This window comes from Lepidochelys kempii, chromosome 1, assembly GCF_965140265.1.
Source record: "Lepidochelys kempii isolate rLepKem1 chromosome 1, rLepKem1.hap2, whole genome shotgun sequence".
In the NCBI taxonomy this organism is placed as follows: Eukaryota; Metazoa; Chordata; order Testudines; family Cheloniidae; genus Lepidochelys; species Lepidochelys kempii.
The window spans coordinates 163,832,349-163,852,839 of NC_133256.1; the positions used below are offsets into that span (position 1 = coordinate 163,832,349).

Genomic DNA, 20,491 nt, shown 5'->3' on the forward strand with positions numbered 1-20,491 from the left:
AACATGAGCTCTGGTATGGGCATGCCAGTGGTTACCTGCAGTTTAGTTCCAATGCCTTTAGCTCGAGATACCAAGATAGGATCATCATAACCAGTTGCTTTCAAGTCAAAGAGATCAGTAGAGCCTCCCAGATCTGCATGGCTGCCTGCCAAGTACAAAAAATGCCCAGGACAACTTTTAGGTAATTCTAAGGAAAAGAAACAACAAGCAGCATTACTAGTGAAAATCATTACAGCTTGGACAACTTATTACTGGTCTCACCGACTAAACTAGAAACATGTACAATCATATGAAGTACAGATCCTGAAATCACATATTTCACGTTGTTATAACTAATATTTACAGCCCATTATTTTGTAAATTAGAGTGTATCTACAGCAAAAAATCACTCGTGACCAGTATTTACCAACTGATCCCTTGTTACCTGATAATCTTTCTTATTTCACTTTAAAAACTAATTATGTAACAGAAAGCCTTCCTCAGACCACATGACTGTTACTAATAAAAGGCACAGCGTGAACAGCAGACCTCAAAATTCAGTGTTCATTAGCAAGATCACAGATACCTGTCTGCATATCATACACTGTTAAAACAATATATGAAGCTGGTACGAGAACTACTGTTAACAGTTGACTAGTGGTAATACTGCATTACTTCAGTGGACACTGACATAATATTCTACTAAAAAGCTAGTTGCAAGGTTTGTTATACTACAGTAATCTAGTGTAATGGTTCCCAAACTTTACTGGTTTCATACTATCTTAAAAAATTGATGATCCAACATTTCACTTCACAGCAAGCTCTCATTCCACAAGTTCCCCTTGTCTAGTGTGTCAAGGTCAAGCCAGGGATGTAACTGAAAGAGAATGTCATTCCCCTTGTTTAACAAACAAGAAAGACAGAAGAAAATGATAATTCTCTTTGGTAAAGATGATTTAAACCCCTGGTTCAATCGCATACAAGTGATATTGCCTCATTAGCGATACCAGTGCCAGGTGTTTCGCCTGAGTGGAAAGGTCAGTCTGTTCATTTCTTAGGAGAAATTCAGATTTCATTCAAAATAGAGGAAGTTTGCAGAACTGTTCTAACCTTACCTGATCTACTACCAGTTGCAGTTGGTGGTTCAGATTGATTAATCAAAGCACTGCTGGTTAGAGTGTATACACTTACATCATCATGTACCAGGCCTCTGAAAAAGAGAAAAGGGGGCACATTTGAGGTTATAGTGACATTTTCTGCATCACTGTTGCTCATCACAGAATCAGAACAATATGAATGGCTGTGGGCTAGGCAAGCATCTATTTCTGCTAGTGCCCTTGCTTACATACACAGACGGCTGGAGGAAAGCTATAGCCCGATAACCAATGTCCTTTCTGAAAATGGCACCCTTGAACAGTATGGTTGCTACTCCTTTGTTGGCTTCTTCCAGTGCTGACATCAGATCCTCCTTGACAGCCGTTACCGTAAGGACTCTGCCACCATTAGTCACCACTTTATCACCTTCCATGGCTGTGCCTGCATGGAACACCTCCACCCCTAGCTCTCTCGCTTGTCGAAGTCCTACAAAAATGAAAGCAAAATTAGATCTCATTATTTTAAATAAAATATAATGCTGGTGACAGCGCTGGCAGCTGAAATTCTTTTTCTGCCTCATTGCACAAGTACAGGACAGGCAGTGGCCCTACACGCTTCCTTACACTTTCTCACCAATGTGTGTATCCAGAAAAGATTACTTCCAGGGTGAGAGAGTAGCTCACTTCACAAGCCCATTCTATCCTAAACCTTCCTGCTGAGTCTGCCCTCAAGAGCAGCAGCTCATAGAATAAGAGAGATGCATTAGGACATTTAAAACTCACCCACCTGCCATGGCAAGATGTTTTCAACACCATGTTTTTGAAGAACTTGTCCAGTCTAATTTTAAATGATGCTAGAGACAAGGCTTCCCTTGAGATACTATTCCACATGCCAGAAGAACTCGTTATTCGGAATATTTTCTTGATATTCATCCTGTATTTTAATTTTCATCCTATTACATCTAGTTATACTGCTTAGACCACCCTGAACCATTCCTCGCCCTCCACAGAATCTGCACCCTTCAAATACTTGTAGATGGTTGTCTCCTCACCCGTAGTCATTGTTTAAGCAAGTTAAAAACCTTTAGTTCTTTCAATATATACTAGAAAATAAGGGTTTTTTTTGGGGTGGGGGAGAGGATTTGGGGGGTTTACTGTTGAGGTTATTTTTGAGGGAGAAATTTGCTACTATCATCATTAGGCAGAAAAATCCAACATAGCAACTCCCTGTGACGAAGCGGGACTGTTCTTAAGGTTCTTCCTCTGAATAGTGTGGGGGTGCCTCAGTTTCCCCTATGCAGTTCTTAAGTATCTAGGTGGTGGGGTAAAGGTGTATGATCGTTGCAGAGCCCTGGAGGGCAGGTGTGTGCAGGGGTCTGGACACAGAGAATGGCCGACACCCTGTTTCCTGGCAACTGATAGCCAGGGCCCTTCCCCCCTGCAAGGTGAGAGCTAAAGGGTTGGAGAACAAAGGAATCAGGTGACCTCCTGGTCCGGGAAAGGGACAAAGCCCAGAGGAGGGGGGGCTGGAGAGAGGTTCAGTTTGCAGCTGGCTGGGGACTAGGAGTGAAGTGCAGACATGGTTGTCTGGCTCACTGCCCCCCAAAATGGACCCGGCTGAGGGGTCCTGTTCTCTGCACCTACAAGCTCTGTTTTAGACCATGTTCCTGTTGTCTAATAAACCTTCTGTTTTACTGGCTGGCTGAGAGTCATGTCTGACTGCGAAGTTGGGGTGCAGGACCCTCTGGCTTTCCCAAGAGCCTGCCTGGGCGGACTCGCTGTGGGAAGTGCACGGAGGGGCAGAGGATGATGAATGCTCTGAGGTCAGACCCAGGAAGGTGTGAGCTGTGTGTCCTGAAGACAGTCTGCTCACAGAAAGACTTCCCCAGAGTCCTGACTGGCTTCATAGGGATCAGTTCCAGAGCATCACCCGGGGACTCCGTGACACTCCCAATTTCACAATAGGCAAGGAAGTGTTTTTACCAGCAAAAGAAACCCTTTCCACTTGCTGCAATTATAATGTGTCACATTGCTATGCAGGCTGCACTGCAGTGAAGGTCAGAGCTTAACGACAGCTGGCTGTGCTTCATGACTCTGATTTCAAATTAACTCCTGTGCCTAACGTTTTAAGAGAACAGTTTATTCTGGCATATGTTTTTCACATTCTACATACAGTGTAAGCAACAGAAAAACACATAGGGCAATCATATTCTAGTTGTGATATGCAAAGATTCTCATTTCCTTCTGTCCTGAAGAGTTTAGATGTTGCAGGGGGTTAAATGTATGCACACTAAGCAATGGCTTATGAATAAAGTGTCAAACTTAACCAGGGATTTCTTTGCATGTACTGTTTTTTGTTATTACTCATATTAGATTTAGGGTTATTGTAACTGAAATATACACTTCTTCAGAGCACCACGGGGATAAGCAAAATAAAGACACTGGCTGCACGGGAAGAGGATGAGGAGGGAGAATGCAACAGCAGCACTCTTTGACTCAGACAATTTCTTCAGGAACATATGGTGCAGTGGGAGCTTTGTAACATGGACTCCTCTCTGCACTGCTCAGGCTTGCTAGCTGGTGCAGAGGGAGGACTTGCAGACCAGATATGGTGTAGGGCAGTGGCTCTCAACCTTTCCAGACTATTGTACCCCTTTCATAGGATCATAGAATATCAGGGTTGGAAGGGACCTCAGGAGGTCATCTAGTCCAACCCCCTGCTCAAAGCAGGACCAATCCCCAATTTTTGCTGCAGATCCCTAAATGGCCCCCTCAAGGATTGAACTCACAACCCTGGGTTTAGCAGGCCAATGCTCAAACCACTGAGCTATCCCTCCCCCCTTCCCCCCGCCCCCATAATAAATATCTAAGGAAAGCACCTCACTGCTGAGGGACAACAGACACTGCTAGAAGCTACTGTACATGCCCCAGTGAGCTTTGAACTCACAACCCCTGGTTTACAAGACCAGTGTTCTAACCCCTGAACTATGGAGCCAGGAGTCTGATTTGTCTTGCACACCCCCAAGTTCCACCTCACTTAAAAACTACTTGCTTACAAAGACCAAACAAAAATACAAAAGTATCACAGCCCACTGTTACTGAAAAACCGCTTACTTTCTCCTTTTTACCATATAATTATAAAATACATCAATTGGAGTATAAATATTGTACTTACATTTCAGTGGATCGTATAATAGAGCAGTATAAACAAGTCATTGTCTGTATGAAATTTTAGTTTGTACCGACTTCACTAGTGCTTTTTATGTAGCCTGTTGTAAAACTAGGCAAATATCTAGATGAATTGATGTACCCCCCTGGAAGACCTCTGAGTACCCCCAGGGGTTCATATACCCCTGGTTGAGAACCACTGGTGTAGGGGAAATGCACTCTGCTCCTGTTATAAAGGTTAATAATTTTCAGTATTACACAGGCCAAGGTGGCGATGTTCCAATTTTAGCCTGCCATTGTCTGGCTGAGACACCTGGCTCACCTCACCTACAAGCCAGCAAAGCTGAGCTAGTACAAGGGCACATGTGAAAAGGTGACACTCCATTTTGTGCTCCCCACAAAGTCGCTGGAGAAATTCTGAATTGGTCAGCCAGAATTCCACCAGGAACTCCTAGCGCTCTAGACCAGGGGTTTTCAAACGTTTTTCTGGCAACCCAGTTGAAGAAAATTGTTGATGCCCGTGACCCAATGGAGCTGGGGATGAGGGGTTCAGGGTGTGGGAGGGACTCAGGGCTGGGGCAGAGGGTTGGGGTGCAGGGGTGAGGGCTGCGGGTAGGGCCAGGAATGAGGGGTTCAGGGTGTGGGAGGGGGCTCTGAGCTGGGGCAGGGGTCTGGGCGGGGGGTGCAGGCTCTGGGGTGGGGCTTGGGCAGGGAATTGGGGCGCAGGGTTGGGGTGCAGGCTTACCTCCGGTGGCTCCCAGTCAGTGGTGCAGCAGAGGTGCAGAGGCAGGCTTCCCGCCTGTCCTGGCACCGCAGACGGTGCTGTGCCCTGGAAGCAGCCAGCAGCAGGTCCAGCTCCTAGGCAGAAGCACACAAGCGGCTCTCGCCCGCAGGCACTGTCCCCACCAGCTCCCATTGGCCGGGAACTGGCCATTGGGAGTGAAGATCCGGTGCTCAGGGCGGGGGCAGCGCATCCCCTCCCCACCTAGGAGCCAGACCTGCTGCTGGCTGCTTCCAGGGTGCAGCGTGGGGTCAGAACAGGTAGGGACCAGCCTGCCTTAGCCAGGCAGCACAGCCAACAGGACTTTTAATGGCCTGGTCAGCAGTGCTGACCAGAGCCGCTGTGACCCAGTGCCTTACATTCCGCGACCAAGTACTGGGTTGCGACCCACAGTTTGAAAACCACTGCACTAGAACCCTCTTCTCATCCCAACCCCAAGCCACAGTCTGGTCCTTAGAGAGAGCGCTGTTTGAAACAGCTAGCCCCTGTGGTACTTTGGACAGGTGTGTAAACCTACATTTCTGTGACGATGACTGTCCCCCATGCACGGGTGCAAGGAGTCCCTTCTCCCCATGTGCCTCCTCAGGACCAGTAACAATATGGCTCTCTGCTAAATGAAACTCACTGGGCCCCTTGCAGTAGTCCTGGTCTGGAATTTAAGAAGAAGTTACCTGTTACCTCCAGGCCTTTGGCATAGTCTCCTGGGTACCCTTCACTTGCCATAACCACAGACACAGCAGTACGGTTTTCTGACCAAGCTGGCATGCAGCTGCAGAGTTTCCCATCAATTGTTGCTTGAATCACTTCATAAAAGTCATTTTTAAGCAGTGGAAGAATTACCTGCAAAAGTATGCTAAACAATTTAGTTAAATGTTTTTTGTTAACTGTTAAATATCAAAAACTTATTAAGCTTTTCTTCAAAAACTAAAACTCACATGAAGCTCACCTTAGTGAGCAAAAAATGTGTTGGAGAACAGGAAATATTTTGCTACATTTGCAGATTTGGAAATAAAATCAGTGAACATTAATTTACAGCAATTATTCCCAGACACTAGAGCTGAGAAAAAATTGATTTTTCTGTTTGGTGGCTGGACAAAAAAAGTCTGAAAACAAAAAAATTGGCTAGTTTTAAAACAAAAATTGTATCAAAACATTTTGTTTTGACATTTGTTTCAAAACTACATTGTCTAAACAGCTCATTTTGACATTTCCAAGAATTTTATTTTCAGGGTTTTTTCAGCTGAAACTGTTCACTGAATTCAACCTGAATTCAGATAGTTTCAGTATACCAAACACACATTTTTGGCAAACTTACTATCACTAAGAAAATTTCATCCATTGTTAGCAACAGGCAGAAAGCAACCATCACCTGTAGAGACCAAGTATGAAACTACTTAGCACAAATTTGTCTGGGCTCCTTTACTACTCAGAAAACCACAATTTGAGCAATAACCTCAAATTGCAAACTAAGCCAATGAACATTTCACAGAAGATAAATGCTAACAAGCAAATTTCTAATAGTTACTGCTACATTCTCAAAGATGCTCTTTTGTAAATTTCCATATTTGTGGTAGATATGACATACATCCTGTTAAATTATGTAAATTACATTAGTAGCAAGTTATTAGATTCTGGTATGGAACATGGAGCATATTTAGCTTTCCAGCATCTCTCACTCACCTGGCACTGCGGGTCACCAAAGTGGCAGTTAAAGTTTAAAATTTTCACATCATCTTTAGTACGCATTAATCCTGTTTGCAGCACACCTGAACAGAAAGCAGAACTATACAAGCTAGCTCAAAGCAGTTTTTTCACTTTCTTTAAAAGCAGTAAACTGAAATGTGGGATAAACTTATGTAAACTGTAGGGAATCTTCACCATGGGTTCTGCAAAATGTTTGTATTCTATGGCAATCCCTCTAAAATCCCATAAAAATCCAGCAAACTGCATAGCAGTGCCATAAGAAATGTATTCTGTGATAGATTACTGAAGATACTAGAGAGGGACAGAGCGAGTTCAGAAACATTTGAGTGTTGCTAAAGTCTAAACACACAGAGGCAGATTCTGCCCTCTGACAAAGCCCATTAATTGCAGCCACCCTGAAGGTGTAAAGGGGCCTTGAAAAAATGCACAAACACCTCCCAAAGAATACCTCCTGTACAGGGGAGATTTTTGTTTATTTGTAAAAACAACGAGGAGTACTTGTGGCACCCTAGAGACTAACAAATTTATTTGGGCATAAGCTTTGGTGGGCTAAGACCCACTTCATCAGCTGCATGGAGTGGAAAATACAGTAGGAAGATATATATACATAGCACATGAAAAGAAGGGAGTTGCCTTACCAATTCTAACGAGACAATTCAATTAAAGTGGGCTATTATCAACAGGAGGAAAAATCACTTTTGTAGTGGTAATCAGGGTGTCCCATTTCAAACAGCTGACAGGAAGGTGTGAGTAACAGTAGGGGGAAAATTAGCATGGGGAAATTAGTTTTTAGTTCTTGTAGTGACCCACCCACTCCCAGTCTTTATTCAGGTCTAATTTGATGGTGTCCAGTTTGCAAATTAATTGCAGTTCTCCAGTTTCTCGTTAGAGTCTGTTTTTGAAGTTTTTTTGTTGAAGAATTGCAGTATCTTCCTATTGTATGTTCCACTCCATGCATCCGATGAAGTGGGTCTTAGCACAAAAGCTTATGCCCAAATAAATTTGTTAGTCTCTAAGGTGCCACAAGTATCCTTGTCGTTTTTGCTGATACAGACTAACTCAGCTACCGCTCTGAAATTTGTTTATTTGTGTGGCACTGTATAGCTAGGCTCAGCAGAACTCAATTTTAGTTTTATATAATTTCAACAAAAAAGATTAAAAAAAGCTTAAAAATAAACTAATCTATTTACATTTTCAAAGATATGAAAAATTATGAGTGGGATCAGACAATTATTTAATGACAGAAGATGCTGAGATTTAAAAAGTAAAAGCTTTATAACTGTTAAAACACAAGTTGTCAACCTCATGTCAATATATACAAAGTGAATGTCCTTAAATCAAACTCTAATGGGTTCTCAAGCAGCATTTTACTTACTTTGCCTATCTGTAACTTTCAGTGCTGGGGAGATTTAAAGTAGGATGGGAAACTAGTGCATTCTTCTTTGATGGAGATAATTTGGAGTTCAAAAGTAGTTCAACAGAATTACTTGGCATGTGCTTACTCTATCATTCAGGTGAGCACTTACCTACATATGTTGTTCCCTGTTGTCTCATACCATCAACAACGTGTTGCAGGATAGAGTCTTTAATTTTCTCTAGAAGAGCTTCAGGAATCTGATGAGCAATTCCAAATTGAGAGCGTAAGCCTTTTATGGTATGTTTCCTCTTATTATTAATTCATCTGAGTCTCTTAAAAAGCACTGAACATAACCCATTTATTTTATACCAGTTACGTTGTCATGTTTCCAGAAGAAGTGCCTGAATTTAAATTACAGTGAAAATGTAAGATAGCACCAAGATGTTATTTATTAAAAAGCTCTTTCTCTGGTTAAAGATCTATCACACGACATTTCTTTTCAACACTGTCTTTTTCTCCTGAAAACCATAACATTCTCTTGCTATATGCCTATTTTCACCCAACATACTTTGTTATTTCTGCAGGACCTTAAGAAGTCATTGAGTCAAGCGCCTTGCATTGAGGCTGGATCAAGTATACCTAGACTATCCCTGACAGGTGTTTGTCTAACCGAGAGGTTCTCAAACTTCATTGTACCATGTGACCCCCTTCTGACAACAAAAATTACTATATGACCCCAGGAGGGGGAACTGAAGCCTGAGCCCACCCAAGCCCCGCTGCCCCGGGCAGGGGGCCCCAAAGCCAAAGCCTGAGCCCCACCACCCCTGGCAGGGTGCAGGGGCAAAGCTGAAGCCTAAAGGCTTCAGCCCCAGGGGGCCTGTAACCTGGGCCCTGCCACCCAGGGCTTGGGCTTCAGATCCAGGTGGTGGGGCCCCGGCTTTGGCTTGAGCCCCAGGCCCCAGCAAGTCTAAACCAGCCCTGGTGACCCCATTAAAACAGGGTCACGACCCACAGTTTGAGAACCTCTGGTCTAACCCATACTTAAAAACGTCCAATGATGGAGATTCCACAACCTCCCTCAGTAACCTATTCCAGTACTTAACTATCTTTATAATAGAAAGTTTTTTCCTAATATCTACCTTGAGTCTCCCTTGCTACAGATAAAGCTCATTGCTTCTTGTCCTGCCTTTAGCGGACATGGAAGACAACTGATCACAGTCTTCTTTATAACAGCCCTTAACATATTTGAAGACTTCTCAAGTCTCCCCTCAGTCTTCTTTTCTCAAGACTAAATATGCCAAGTTTTTTTTTTAAACTTTCCTTATAGGTCAGGTTTTGTAAACCTTTTATTATTGTTGTTGCTCTCCTCCGGACTCTCTCCAATTTGTCCACATCTTTCCTGAAATGTAGCCCCAGAAGCACAACTGCCAGCTTCCTCCTTTTCCTGGGGGTGCTCAGCCCCCACTCATCCCCAGGCCCCGCCCCCCACTCCATCCCTTCCCCCCAGGCTCCACCCCCACCCCACCTCCACCCCTCCTCTTCCTGCCCCCTCTCCTGAGCATGCCCCATCCCCGCTTCTCCTCCTGCCCTCCAGTGCCTCCTGCACACCGCGGAACAGCTGATCACGGCAGGCAGGAAGCACTGAGAGGGAGGGGGAAGAGTTGATCAGCAGGGCTACCGGTGGGCGGGAGGCGCTGTAGGGGAAGGGGGGAGGTTGGCTGCCAGTGAGTGCTAAGCATATTCAGCGCCTATGCCCAGAACTGTACAGAGAACTCCAGCTCAGGCCTCAGGAGTGCTAAGCAGAGCAGGACAATTACGTCCCTTGTCTTACCTACAACACTCCGGTTAATATACCCAAGAATGTTATTAGTAGATCACAAATTGAACATGAAGCAACAATAGCCTCCAGCTCCTTTTCAGTAGTACTACCATCTAACTAGCAGTTATTCCCCATTTTGCAGTTATGCATTTGATTTTTTCTTCCTAAGTGTAAGTACTTCACACTTGTCTTTACTGAATTTCACCTTGTGGATTTCAGACCAATTCTCTAGTTTGTCAAGGTCATTTTGAATTCTAATCCTGGCCTCCAAAGTGCTTACGAAACCCCACCCAGCTTGGGGTCATCCACAAATTTTATAAACACAGTGCTGGATCTAGAACAGACTCTTGCAGCACCCTACTAGATATGTCCTCCCAGTTTGACAGCAAACCAATGATAACAACTCTCTGAGTACGGTCTTTCAACCCTTGTGCACCCACCTTATAGTAATTTCATCTAGCCTACATTTCCCTAGTAGTTAAGAGAATGTCACTTGGAACTATGTCAAAAGTCTTAATAAAATCAGGATACAGTATATCACATCTACTTCTTCTCCTCCTTCCCCCGCATCCACTCGGCTAATAACCCTGTCAAAGAAGGAGATTCAGTTTATTTGGCACAATCTATTCTTTACAAATCCTTGTTGGTTATTACTTATCACAGTACTATCTTCTAGGTGCTTAAAAATGCGTTTGATAATTTCTTTCCGTATCTTCCCAGGTATCAAAGTTCGGCTGACTGATCTATAATTCTCCACGTCCTCTTTTTTCCCCTTTTCAAAAGATGTTTGCCCTTCTGTAATCTTCTGGGATCTCACCCATCCTCCACAGGTTCCTGAAGATCAATGTTAATGCTTTAGCTAGCTCCTTAAATATCCTCGGTCATCAGGCCCTGTTGATTTGAATACATCTAACTTATCTAAATATTCTTTAACCTGTTCTTGCTTGTGTTCCTTCCCCAGGTTAATGTTACTGTGTTAAGCAGCTGGTCACAAACATTCTTTGTTACCAAAAACAAACAAACAAAAAAACAATTCTGAAATCATTAACTAAGGTCATGTTTAATATACAGAAAGCCTCCAGACATGTCAGGAATTACACAGGTCCACTTTTTAAAGTGTATGCTCATTTCCAAAGTTACTAACAGCGTGGGAGGCACACCATTCCTAAAATTAACAGAAAAGCCATGAGACCATTTCCCAGTCCAAGAATGAATAATAGGACTGGGGCTCCATATCCTTATGCAAACAAAGCACTGACTTCACAGGGAGTTTTGCCTACATAATGGCAACAGAATTGGGCCCTTATTAACAAATTCATCAATGCTTAATTACATTTCATAAGTAAATTTGGAAAATAAAATCAAAAGCTCACTAAACCTGTGGTGCCGGGCAATAAGCTCCCATCCCGGCAGTGTTTGGGCCCTCGTCTCCATCTATTAGCCGTTTGTGGGCCTGGACTAGTGGCATGGGGGCAACAGTGACACCATCAGTGAAGCACAAGCACTGTAAAGAAAAACAAACACCACAGAATGTACTCAAATGGTTATGTTCTGTATTAACTGAAATCAGCTCAGAAGGCCACAGATTTAGCCCTGTCATTAGTATTTAAGGTTCAAAACTAGAAAACAATGGGCCAAATTCATCCTGTTGTAACTCCACTGACTACAAGGAGTAGCCTGTCTTAATTATTTATTTAGGTATTAACAAAGATTTCTGGAGACAATGGTTTTGATTGGTGAGGGCTGCATATAAGAATTCCTTCTACTATATTATCAGGGCTGGGTACATTAAGGTCCTGATCCAACAAGCCCACTGAAATGTATGCTTTCTTTAGGCATGTGAGTAGTCCCACTGACTTCAGTGGAACCATTCAAGTGCTTAAAATGAAGCACGTTTGTAAGTATTTGCAGGATCAGGGTTTAAAAAGAAAGCAAAATATTATCTTTGGTAATGGAGTAAAATCTTGTGTAGAGAATTCATCTTATAACTGTGACATAACATCCAGACCTGTGTCACATAGGTAAGCTTACATTTTATCCTGAAGAGAAGTAACATATAGTTTATAGCAAGGAAGGCACCACAGCTGTATTTACAGATAAAAAAAGTGAACTAAGCATTGGGACAACAAAGTAAATATATTAAAAATCAGCAAACACTTTTTTTCTCCTCTAGAGAATCAATTCACCCCCATGCCCCCAGATCACAGTTACTGCATATTTACAGTTAATGTAGAATAGAGTTGTACTGAGAATGTATATTGACTAACTTGACATCAGATTGCATCTCTTACATATTTATGTAGTAGCCATATAAAACACAAACTAGTTAAAATGAAGAATTCATGCTTTTAGGCAAAAAGTGTAACAACAATACAAGTGCATAAAAGAATTTGTGACCAAACTATTGAGCCAAAACTGAACATACAGATAGCTCTTCCCCTTCAAGAAGTTCTTCAATGACAACCGTCTCTCCAGCCTCTCCAAACACTCTATCCTGCATTAAAAATATTCTTTAGTTATTAGCTGTGACATCCATCAGTTAGATTATGTCTTCTCTTTAAAAAAGAAAAGCATCGCAAAGAGAAGGAAACATATACTTACAATATATGAAAAGAGTCAGTTTATGTTAATCCTGGGATTGTGGGCAGAGACAACCAAAGAAATGAAAAGACCACCCCCCTCAGATCAGAGAGGGGCCACAGAACCCAGAACTTAACTGATTACATATGGGACAAAAAAACAGGGATGAAGATCACAGATACAAAATGAGGGATCTAGAGGGGAAACCAAGGGGAGAACACTGGTCAACACCATTGCCATGAGAAAGGGTCAAAGGAATCCACCCAGAGGAACTCTGCCCAGTTATGTGCCTGGGCAAGGCATCAGGAAAATGGCCCAGTGTCACAAGAAACAGCTAGTTTTGGTGACTGAAGCCTTCCTTTTACCCAGAGAACAGGTATAGCATAGGCAGCAGCAGAGTAAGCTTCCCAGTACACCCGCCCTGAGCTGGAGGGACCTCCCTAGGTTAAGAAAATAATTAAATTTCAAGGTCCACTCAGCTCTCAGGCCAACAAAGTGGTGGGTTTTGTGGTGAAAAGCACTTGTCTGTTCGGTCTAGAGAACGGAGTGAGATCCCCAAATTAATTTCTTCCAGGTCACTGGGCAGCGAGAATCGGACCTCACAGTATTTAAATAAAGGGTAGCTTACCTGCAAAATCTCTTGCACAGCTCTGCAGGCTTCCTCTTTGCTGGCTGCAATAATTACTTCTTTTCTAGCAGCTTGGCCACTAGCCTTTACAACCAGCGCAGGAAAGTCTGTGCTATAAGTGATGGCAGGGCACATTAGAGTCAGGATCGGACATCTTCAATGCATCCTCTAAAAGGTAAATTTCTAACCTGAACACTTAGAAAATTTCCCCTTTTTCTGAGGAATAATACATTAAAATGTACCTGCTTGTACCAATCTTACATGTCATATTTTCAGATGGACTTAATGTGGTTTTGTGGCCTAAGCACAGGACTGGCAACCAAGAACTCCTGATGTCTAGTGCAGGCTCTGACATTTGCTCACTGTGCAGGTCACAGTCATAATTAATGCCGAGTTTTGCACTTAAAGCAGGGATTCAGCTACTTTGTTACATGAGGAATATCGTGTATTTTACTCAACTTTATAGCATTTATTCTTTGAGCATAAAATGATTTATCCAATTCCGAGAGATAGCTTAACCACATTTTATCCATCTTTCCTCCTTCCTCAGATATTGGACAGTAAAACTAAATGGAATATTTGAACAGATTGTTCATAACACCAACATACAAATAGACACACATTCTGATATAGCACGTTTTCTTGTTCATATTTTAATCCACTCCAACAAAGCCCAATTGTTGACTTCAACGGGAGCAGGACCAAGCACACAAAGCTCATATTATGCAATGCATGGCATGCCAATCTGGGATGGTTTTTCTTCTTTGTGTTGAAGGTTCTTTTATTGTTTACATATCAAAGTTCCTTTGCATAACTGTAATAGAAAATAGCGTAGTAGAACTTGTTTGGGTAAAATTAGTAAGAAGAGAGGTTGTTTTTTTTTAAAATGCATGTTCTCATTGATACTACCACATGTTATACATGACATAAGAGAAAACACAATTTGTGGGGCCAATGCATGGCTGTAGAATAGAACAGTTGTACAGCAGTAGCTTTCTTCTGTGGTCAATTGAACTATGGTAATGGAGCGTCACTACTTAAGGCCAGATTGTGAACCCCTTCTTCACAATTGTGAGCCACTCCCCCAAAGAATCCTATTGACTTCAGTGGGACTACTTAGAATCACTGCTCACCAACATGAGTAAGGAATATGCAATCTAGCCTTAAACGAGTAAGAAATCGAGCTTCAGCTGTGAGTATGTGAATCCTTTCATAGTGCTCCAGGAATAACACGGAAATCTGTGATGGCACACAGGAGAGCCTGATCCATATATAAAATATCTGAAGAAAACTTTAGTTAAATATAACATTATTTTTCTTAGATCAGTTTTTTCCTTTATCATGGATGGCCAACTGTTATCCTTATGTAGTTTAACAGAGAAAAACCTCTCTGATCTCTGAGCTGAAACTTGAAAAACTGCCATTGTGGCCCTTAGTACCATTAAAGTTGCCCAATGGCCATCCTTGTCTTTGATTATTAAAGTACCTTAATGACAGCTAGTAGCTAATAAAGCATCAACAAGTAAAAGAAAGTATGAGGTAAAACCATGGGCGGTGGGTGGACCCCCCACTTTGGGGAGGCTAGCCCCCTGGCCCAACCCCTTCCAAACGAGGTCCTGCTCCCCCATGTCAGGAGCCCTGCGCCCCCCCATCCATGGCCAGAGAAGCCCCGGGCTGGCGGAACACCAATCCGCTCCCCCTGCCAATGGAGGAGCCCCAGGCTGGCCCTACGTGTGCTGGCCGACCAACCTGAGCTGGAGAATTGGGAAGGCAGTGCGCCTTGCCTCCCGAGACCTCCAGACGCCCAGCAGACAAACGATGAGCTTTTTATATGCGCACTGCAGGTTCGGGGCGGCTGAGGAGGTGGTATTTGCTACTCAGCTTCCCGGGTTCATCAGTAATCTCTCTGGAATCCAGAGTGATTATTGATGAACCCAGGAAACTGAATAGCAGATACCGCTGCCTCAGCTGCCCTGGAACCTGCAATAGCGCATAATAAGAAGCAAAAACCTGCAACCTACTGTCCCGCAGCAGCGGCTCTGCCAGGGGAGGTTTAGCCTTCCCTGGCCTATTGTATTTGTTGCCCACGGGTAAGACCAAATATACAAGATACTTGAAAAAGTGAATAAGCTTCAAGTGATGGATGGTTTACCTGGTAATAAAGCTACAAGCTTCTTGAGGATTGGCAAATGCTTTCCATCTTGCTGTTGGGATCCTATGACAATCCAGAAAGGCTTTGGCAAAGCTTGTATTAGTCTCTAGCTGAGCTGCCTTGGCTGAGGGACCAAAACATCTAACTCCAGCTGACATCAAGTCATCCACAATTCCTAGTAATTGAGAAGTGCCAGAAGATAAATGCACTCAAATATTCAAATGTCTACCTAAGATGGCCTTTTTATTCTAGAAAATCATGGTTTTCAAACTGTGGTCTGCAGACCCCTGGGGGTCTGCAGACTATGTCTAAGATTTCCAAAGTGGTCCATACCTCCATTCAAAATGTTTTAGAAGTCCACAAATGAAAAAGAAAAAAAAGGTTGAAAACCACAGCTATAATAATAAAAAGGAGGGTGAGGTAACATCTTTTATTGGACCAACTTCTTGAGAGCGAGAATCAAGCTTTCGAGCTTATACAGAGCTCTTCTTCAGGTCTGGGAAAGATATTCAAGAGTGTGATAGTAAAAACAAGGTAGCACAGATTGTTTAGCATAAGTAGTTAACACATATTCTAAGAGACCATTCAAGGTGAAGTGGCTTGTTAACAACTCTCCAGTCATAGGACCAAAAAGGGGGCAGGTTAGCGGGTTATACATTGTTGGGAATAAGCCATAAATCCAGTTCCTTTATTATTACCATATTTTTTAGTGTCTAGCAATGTTATGAATTTAAGCTCCCAGACTCGTCTTTTGAAGGTGTTGTACAGGTTTCCTTTGACGATGAGAACTGAGAGATCAGATATGGAGTGATCATTTTGTTAAAAGTGGTCGCTCACAGGTGAGAGGGTCTTTTTGTCTTTTATCCTTTTACTGTGTGAATTCAAGACATAGTGACTGTCTGGTTTCACCCACACAGTTGGTATTGGGGCATTTAGTGCGTTGGATAAGGTACATCACGTATTGTGAGAGGCATGTGTAGGACCCATGGATCTTGAAAGGAGTGTTGTACTGGGAGTTGATCATCATAGCAGTGGAGATATGTCTGCAGGTTTTGCATCTGTTGTTATGCCAGGGCCTGGTGCTGCTTTGAATTGGAGTGTCCTGATCTGTGGGGAGCTTACTTCTGATAATGAGCTTGGAAAGGTTGGAGGGTCGTTTGAAGGCCAGAAGAGGGGGTTCAGGAAAGATTTCTTTCAGGATGTGATCCCCATCAAGTATAAGATGTAATTGTTTAATGATACTTCCTGTGTGTGCCAATGTGGGATGGTAGGTGACAACTAGGGGTGTGTGTTGGAGGGTTCTTCTGTACGGAAACAGGTTCTCTCAGGGTATTTGGGTGGCCAATTCCATAATGCAATCTATTTCTCTAGTGGAGCGTCCTTGTTTGGTGGAGTTATTCTGTAACATCTTTACATTATTGATGGGTTTGTGTGTATTACCATTTTATTTTTGTTCTCATCCCTCATTTGAAAATATTCAGAGCACGGTTAGCATGGAAGTCTACATTTCATCTGGTGCCCCCTAGTTCTTGTGTTATGAGGAGTACATAAACATTTCCTTATTTACTTTCTCCACGCCAGTCATGATTTTATAGACTTATCATATCCCCCCTTAGCAGTCGCTTTTCAAAATAGAAAAGTCCATAATAATTTTTGTTGCTCTTTTCTGTACTTTCTCCAATTCCAATATATCCTTTTTGAGATGGAGCAACTAGATCTGCATGCAGAATTCAAGATGTGGTTTTATATAGAGGCAAAAAAAGAACTAGATGGTGTCCCTACTTCTCTGTTTGCCAGAAGCTGGGAATGAGAGACAGGAGATGGAGCACTTGATGATTACCTGTTCTGTTCATTCCCTCTGAAGCACATGACATTGACCACTGTCGGAAGACAGGATACTGGGCTAGATGGACCATTGGTCTGACCCAGTAGGGCCGTTCTTATGTTCTTAAATACCTCTCAAAGCACCATCCAAGCAGCCTGCTATGTCCTTTGCTATAGTGAACAATTTAATGTTCAAAATGTTATTTTACAAATGGATTAAGCTACCTGTTTAATCATTTGATTTCAAGAGATCTTTAATCCTATTTTACAAAGCCTTATAGTGAGACCATCCAGTTACTGCACATTTCCCACATGATGTCTAACATGTACACAGCTACGAAGCAAAAATTAGACATAAAATAATCTTACATTTATAGAGGAAAACCCTAGAATATTCTTACACTTCAGTTAAATTAAGGTAGAATACAGTTTAGAACTTCAATATGATTATTTTCTTTTAAGATAAATTTAAGGCACTTGGCTTTTCCTAACAAGAGAATTTATTCTAACCTTACCGGCTCCCAAGAGTGTCTCTGGTCCAACTACCACAAGTCCAATGTTATGGTCTTTGCAGAACTGGGCAAGGATAGTATGATTGCTGACTAACACTGCTGACAAGGATAAAGATATATAATTAAGTTATAATTATAATTCAACCCCGAACAGTGACAATACAGTGTTGGAATAGGATATTATAGGCAAAAGAAGAGCAGAACAACTTAGAGGGTGCTAAGCCCTTACAGACGTTATCAAAACTGAAAAAGAACTAAAAACGGAGTCCAAAATAGATAACTGAAGGTTATGCACAATATATGATAAATATACATTCACTAAATATTAATCACACTATGTTTATTCTGGGTAGCCCAAGTAAACATTTTAAAAACATCTTTATACAAATGGACTAACACATTTTAAAAATAAAAAGGCGTTCTAGCACCACAGAGGCCTCTGGTGGGCAGATGGTGGAACTGCAGCACTTCTTAGGCAAAATGTATTTTATGCAGGAAAATACAAAATTCTATACCCGGTGCTGTAGAATTCCCCCAGGAGTAAGAGTTCATCACAGCACTGTGTTCACAGAGCCAGGTTAGGACAGAGTGGGGCACACAGGGCTGCGGGGAGGGAGGGGAGGGAAGAGTCACAGACTGGGGTTCAGAATGGCTACTCGGGGGGACTGGAGCATGGGCTCAGGAGCTAGTGGGTGACAGTGCTGAGCCTGGGGACGGTGGCTGCAGAGACCCATGGAGATGAGAGGTGCGGGGACGGGGCAGACGTGCCTGACTGAATGGCAGAGGCTTGGGGTCAGCAAGGATCTGCATGGGGGAGGCTTCCCAAACACCCTAACAATCCCCTCTCAAAGAAAAACCTCCCTCCCACACCCAACACTGCTATGCTCCGTCCCTCTCCCTCAGCTCCTCCATTACCCGACTCCACCAAGCCTTTGCACTGCTTCCGACAGGTGCAGGAAACACAATTCTGTATTGTAATTTAAATGAATTACACAAAGTTCTGTATTAATATGCCTCGTAAAGAATATATTTATCAAAATAAAAAATTACCAGAATCTTTTCTTGGGGGGAGGGTCTGTATTGTTAGACATACTTGCTGACAGATATTTTGAAATAAATTACCAAAATAATTGTAACTGGTATGCTTATATCGTGTTATTTTGATAAATAAAATTCGCAGAATTTTCAAATATCTGACACAGAATTTTTAATTTTTGGCACAAAATTCCTCCAGGAGTAAATCATGAGCCTGATCCAGTGACCACTGAAGTCAGTAGAAAGATTCTCATTGATCTGTACTTTAGGCCCAATGACAAGACAAACCATTCTCACATATACAAGCATTAAAGCACATACCGATCAGATTCAGTGACAGTGAAATAAATCTTTTACCACTGAAGAAGGTAGAACCTAAAATACATTGTGAATTTGACTGTATCTGTTTCACTCTATTAATTTTTGGACCTTTGTATGTGTTTTTGGGAGTGGTTAGTATCCATTTAGATCCAGCTGTCCTCAAGTCTCATGTGTTGTTTACTTTAATTCTTGGCGCTTTTTCAAAATACATGATGCAGTGTTTACTCCTGATGGCATTCTGCACCAAAAAATTAAAAATTCTGTGCCAAAAATTAAAAATTATGTGTAGGATATTTTAAAATTCTGCAAATGTTACTTGTCAAGTAAATGTGGAGGCTCCAGCATGGTACTGGGGAGCACAGGCCACTGGCTGCACAGAGGTGGGATATCACTCTGCAAATTCCCCCCTGGGACACAGATTCAGCAGTGAGGCTGCACCCAACCCTGACACAGCGCAAGGACCATGCCTGCCCCAGAAATACCCCAGGGACCTGCCCATCTGAGTGGGCAGGCAGACTCAGCAAGGCAGGATCCAAGTGTGGAGTGGGCTTAATGTGGGGGGATCCAGATGTGGGTTGAGAGGGCTCTGTGTGGGGCATTCTGGATGCGGGAGGCTCAATGGGGAATCCGGGTCCGGGGGGGATCTGGATGCACAGGGACTTGTTGGGGGTTTTGGGTGCAACAGTAATGGGTCTCTGCAGGAGTGTTCAGGTGAAGGTGGTTGGGGCTCAGTAGGGGGAGTTCAGAATGGGGCGGGGAGGGGGATAGAGCTTGGTAAAGGGGTCCAGATGCTGGGGGAGTGGGACCCAATGGGATAGGGATCCAGCTTCAGCAGGTTGGGGCTCAGTGGGGTAGGGATCTGGGTGTACGGGGGGGGGTGTCGGTGGATGGGGGAGTAGCTCTCTATACAGGGATCCCCGATGAGTGCAGGAAGCGGGGGAGCGGGGAGAGAGAGAGAGAGTTTGCAGAATTTTCTGCAGCTGGGGGAGAAATCTGGGGGTGGGTCTGAACTGGCCCCAGATGCCGTGCAGGGGAAGAGGAAGTCCCATCCTCCCCAGCCCAGCTGTGACAAAACAGCTGAGCCTGGCACAGGGTAGGAGCCACCAGCCAGGTCTTCCCCAGTCCTGTCTCCTGCCCCATGGTGATTTACCTCTCTGCCAGCTGCCCTAGGCACCTGAAATATACTGCTGGGCAGGGTCGCATGACAGCTTTAGTGGCCTCCCTTTGCTTCCCTGTCAGAAAGTCATTTTTCTGTGGGGAAACAAAGAAATCTGTGGGGGACATAAATTCTGTGCATGCGCAGTGGCACAAAATTCCCCCAGGAGTAAGTGTTTTATCAGATAATCCAACAATTCAAAAAAACTACACAGCAAAAATTATTTGCATGTGGTATAATTTGTGGTATCTTTTGTAGAAAAGAATAAGACACACTGTCAATTTCTACTGATTCAGCATATGATATTGAACATTTTTTGTTTATATTCACACATCTATATATGTGCACAGCTTGAAATATAATTTATTTGCTTTCTATTAC

At 43.1% G+C, this 20,491-nt stretch overlaps 1 protein-coding gene and 1 non-coding gene across 2 annotated transcripts in view; both read right to left on the minus strand.

The window, feature by feature from the left end:
- Positions 1-20,491, minus strand: part of LOC140905371 (trifunctional purine biosynthetic protein adenosine-3-like) — a 40,168-nt gene that overhangs the window by 19,532 nt on the left and 145 nt on the right. Inside the window, exons 2-12 of the mRNA XM_073328579.1 lie at positions 17,602-17,697; positions 15,263-15,437; positions 13,111-13,222; positions 12,328-12,396; positions 11,281-11,406; positions 8,253-8,340; positions 6,703-6,788; positions 5,694-5,862; positions 1,329-1,560; positions 1,095-1,189; positions 36-145 (exon numbers count right to left, since the gene is read on the minus strand). Coding sequence (XP_073184680.1) covers positions 36-145; positions 1,095-1,189; positions 1,329-1,560; positions 5,694-5,862; positions 6,703-6,788; positions 8,253-8,340; positions 11,281-11,406; positions 12,328-12,396; positions 13,111-13,222; positions 15,263-15,437; positions 17,602-17,697 — 1,358 coding nt within the window. The remainder of the gene's footprint in view (positions 1-35; positions 146-1,094; positions 1,190-1,328; positions 1,561-5,693; positions 5,863-6,702; positions 6,789-8,252; positions 8,341-11,280; positions 11,407-12,327; positions 12,397-13,110; positions 13,223-15,262; positions 15,438-17,601; positions 17,698-20,491) is intronic.
- Positions 3,996-4,068, minus strand: TRNAT-UGU (transfer RNA threonine (anticodon UGU)). The gene has a single exon. It is a non-coding gene; the product is annotated as a tRNA-Thr (tRNA).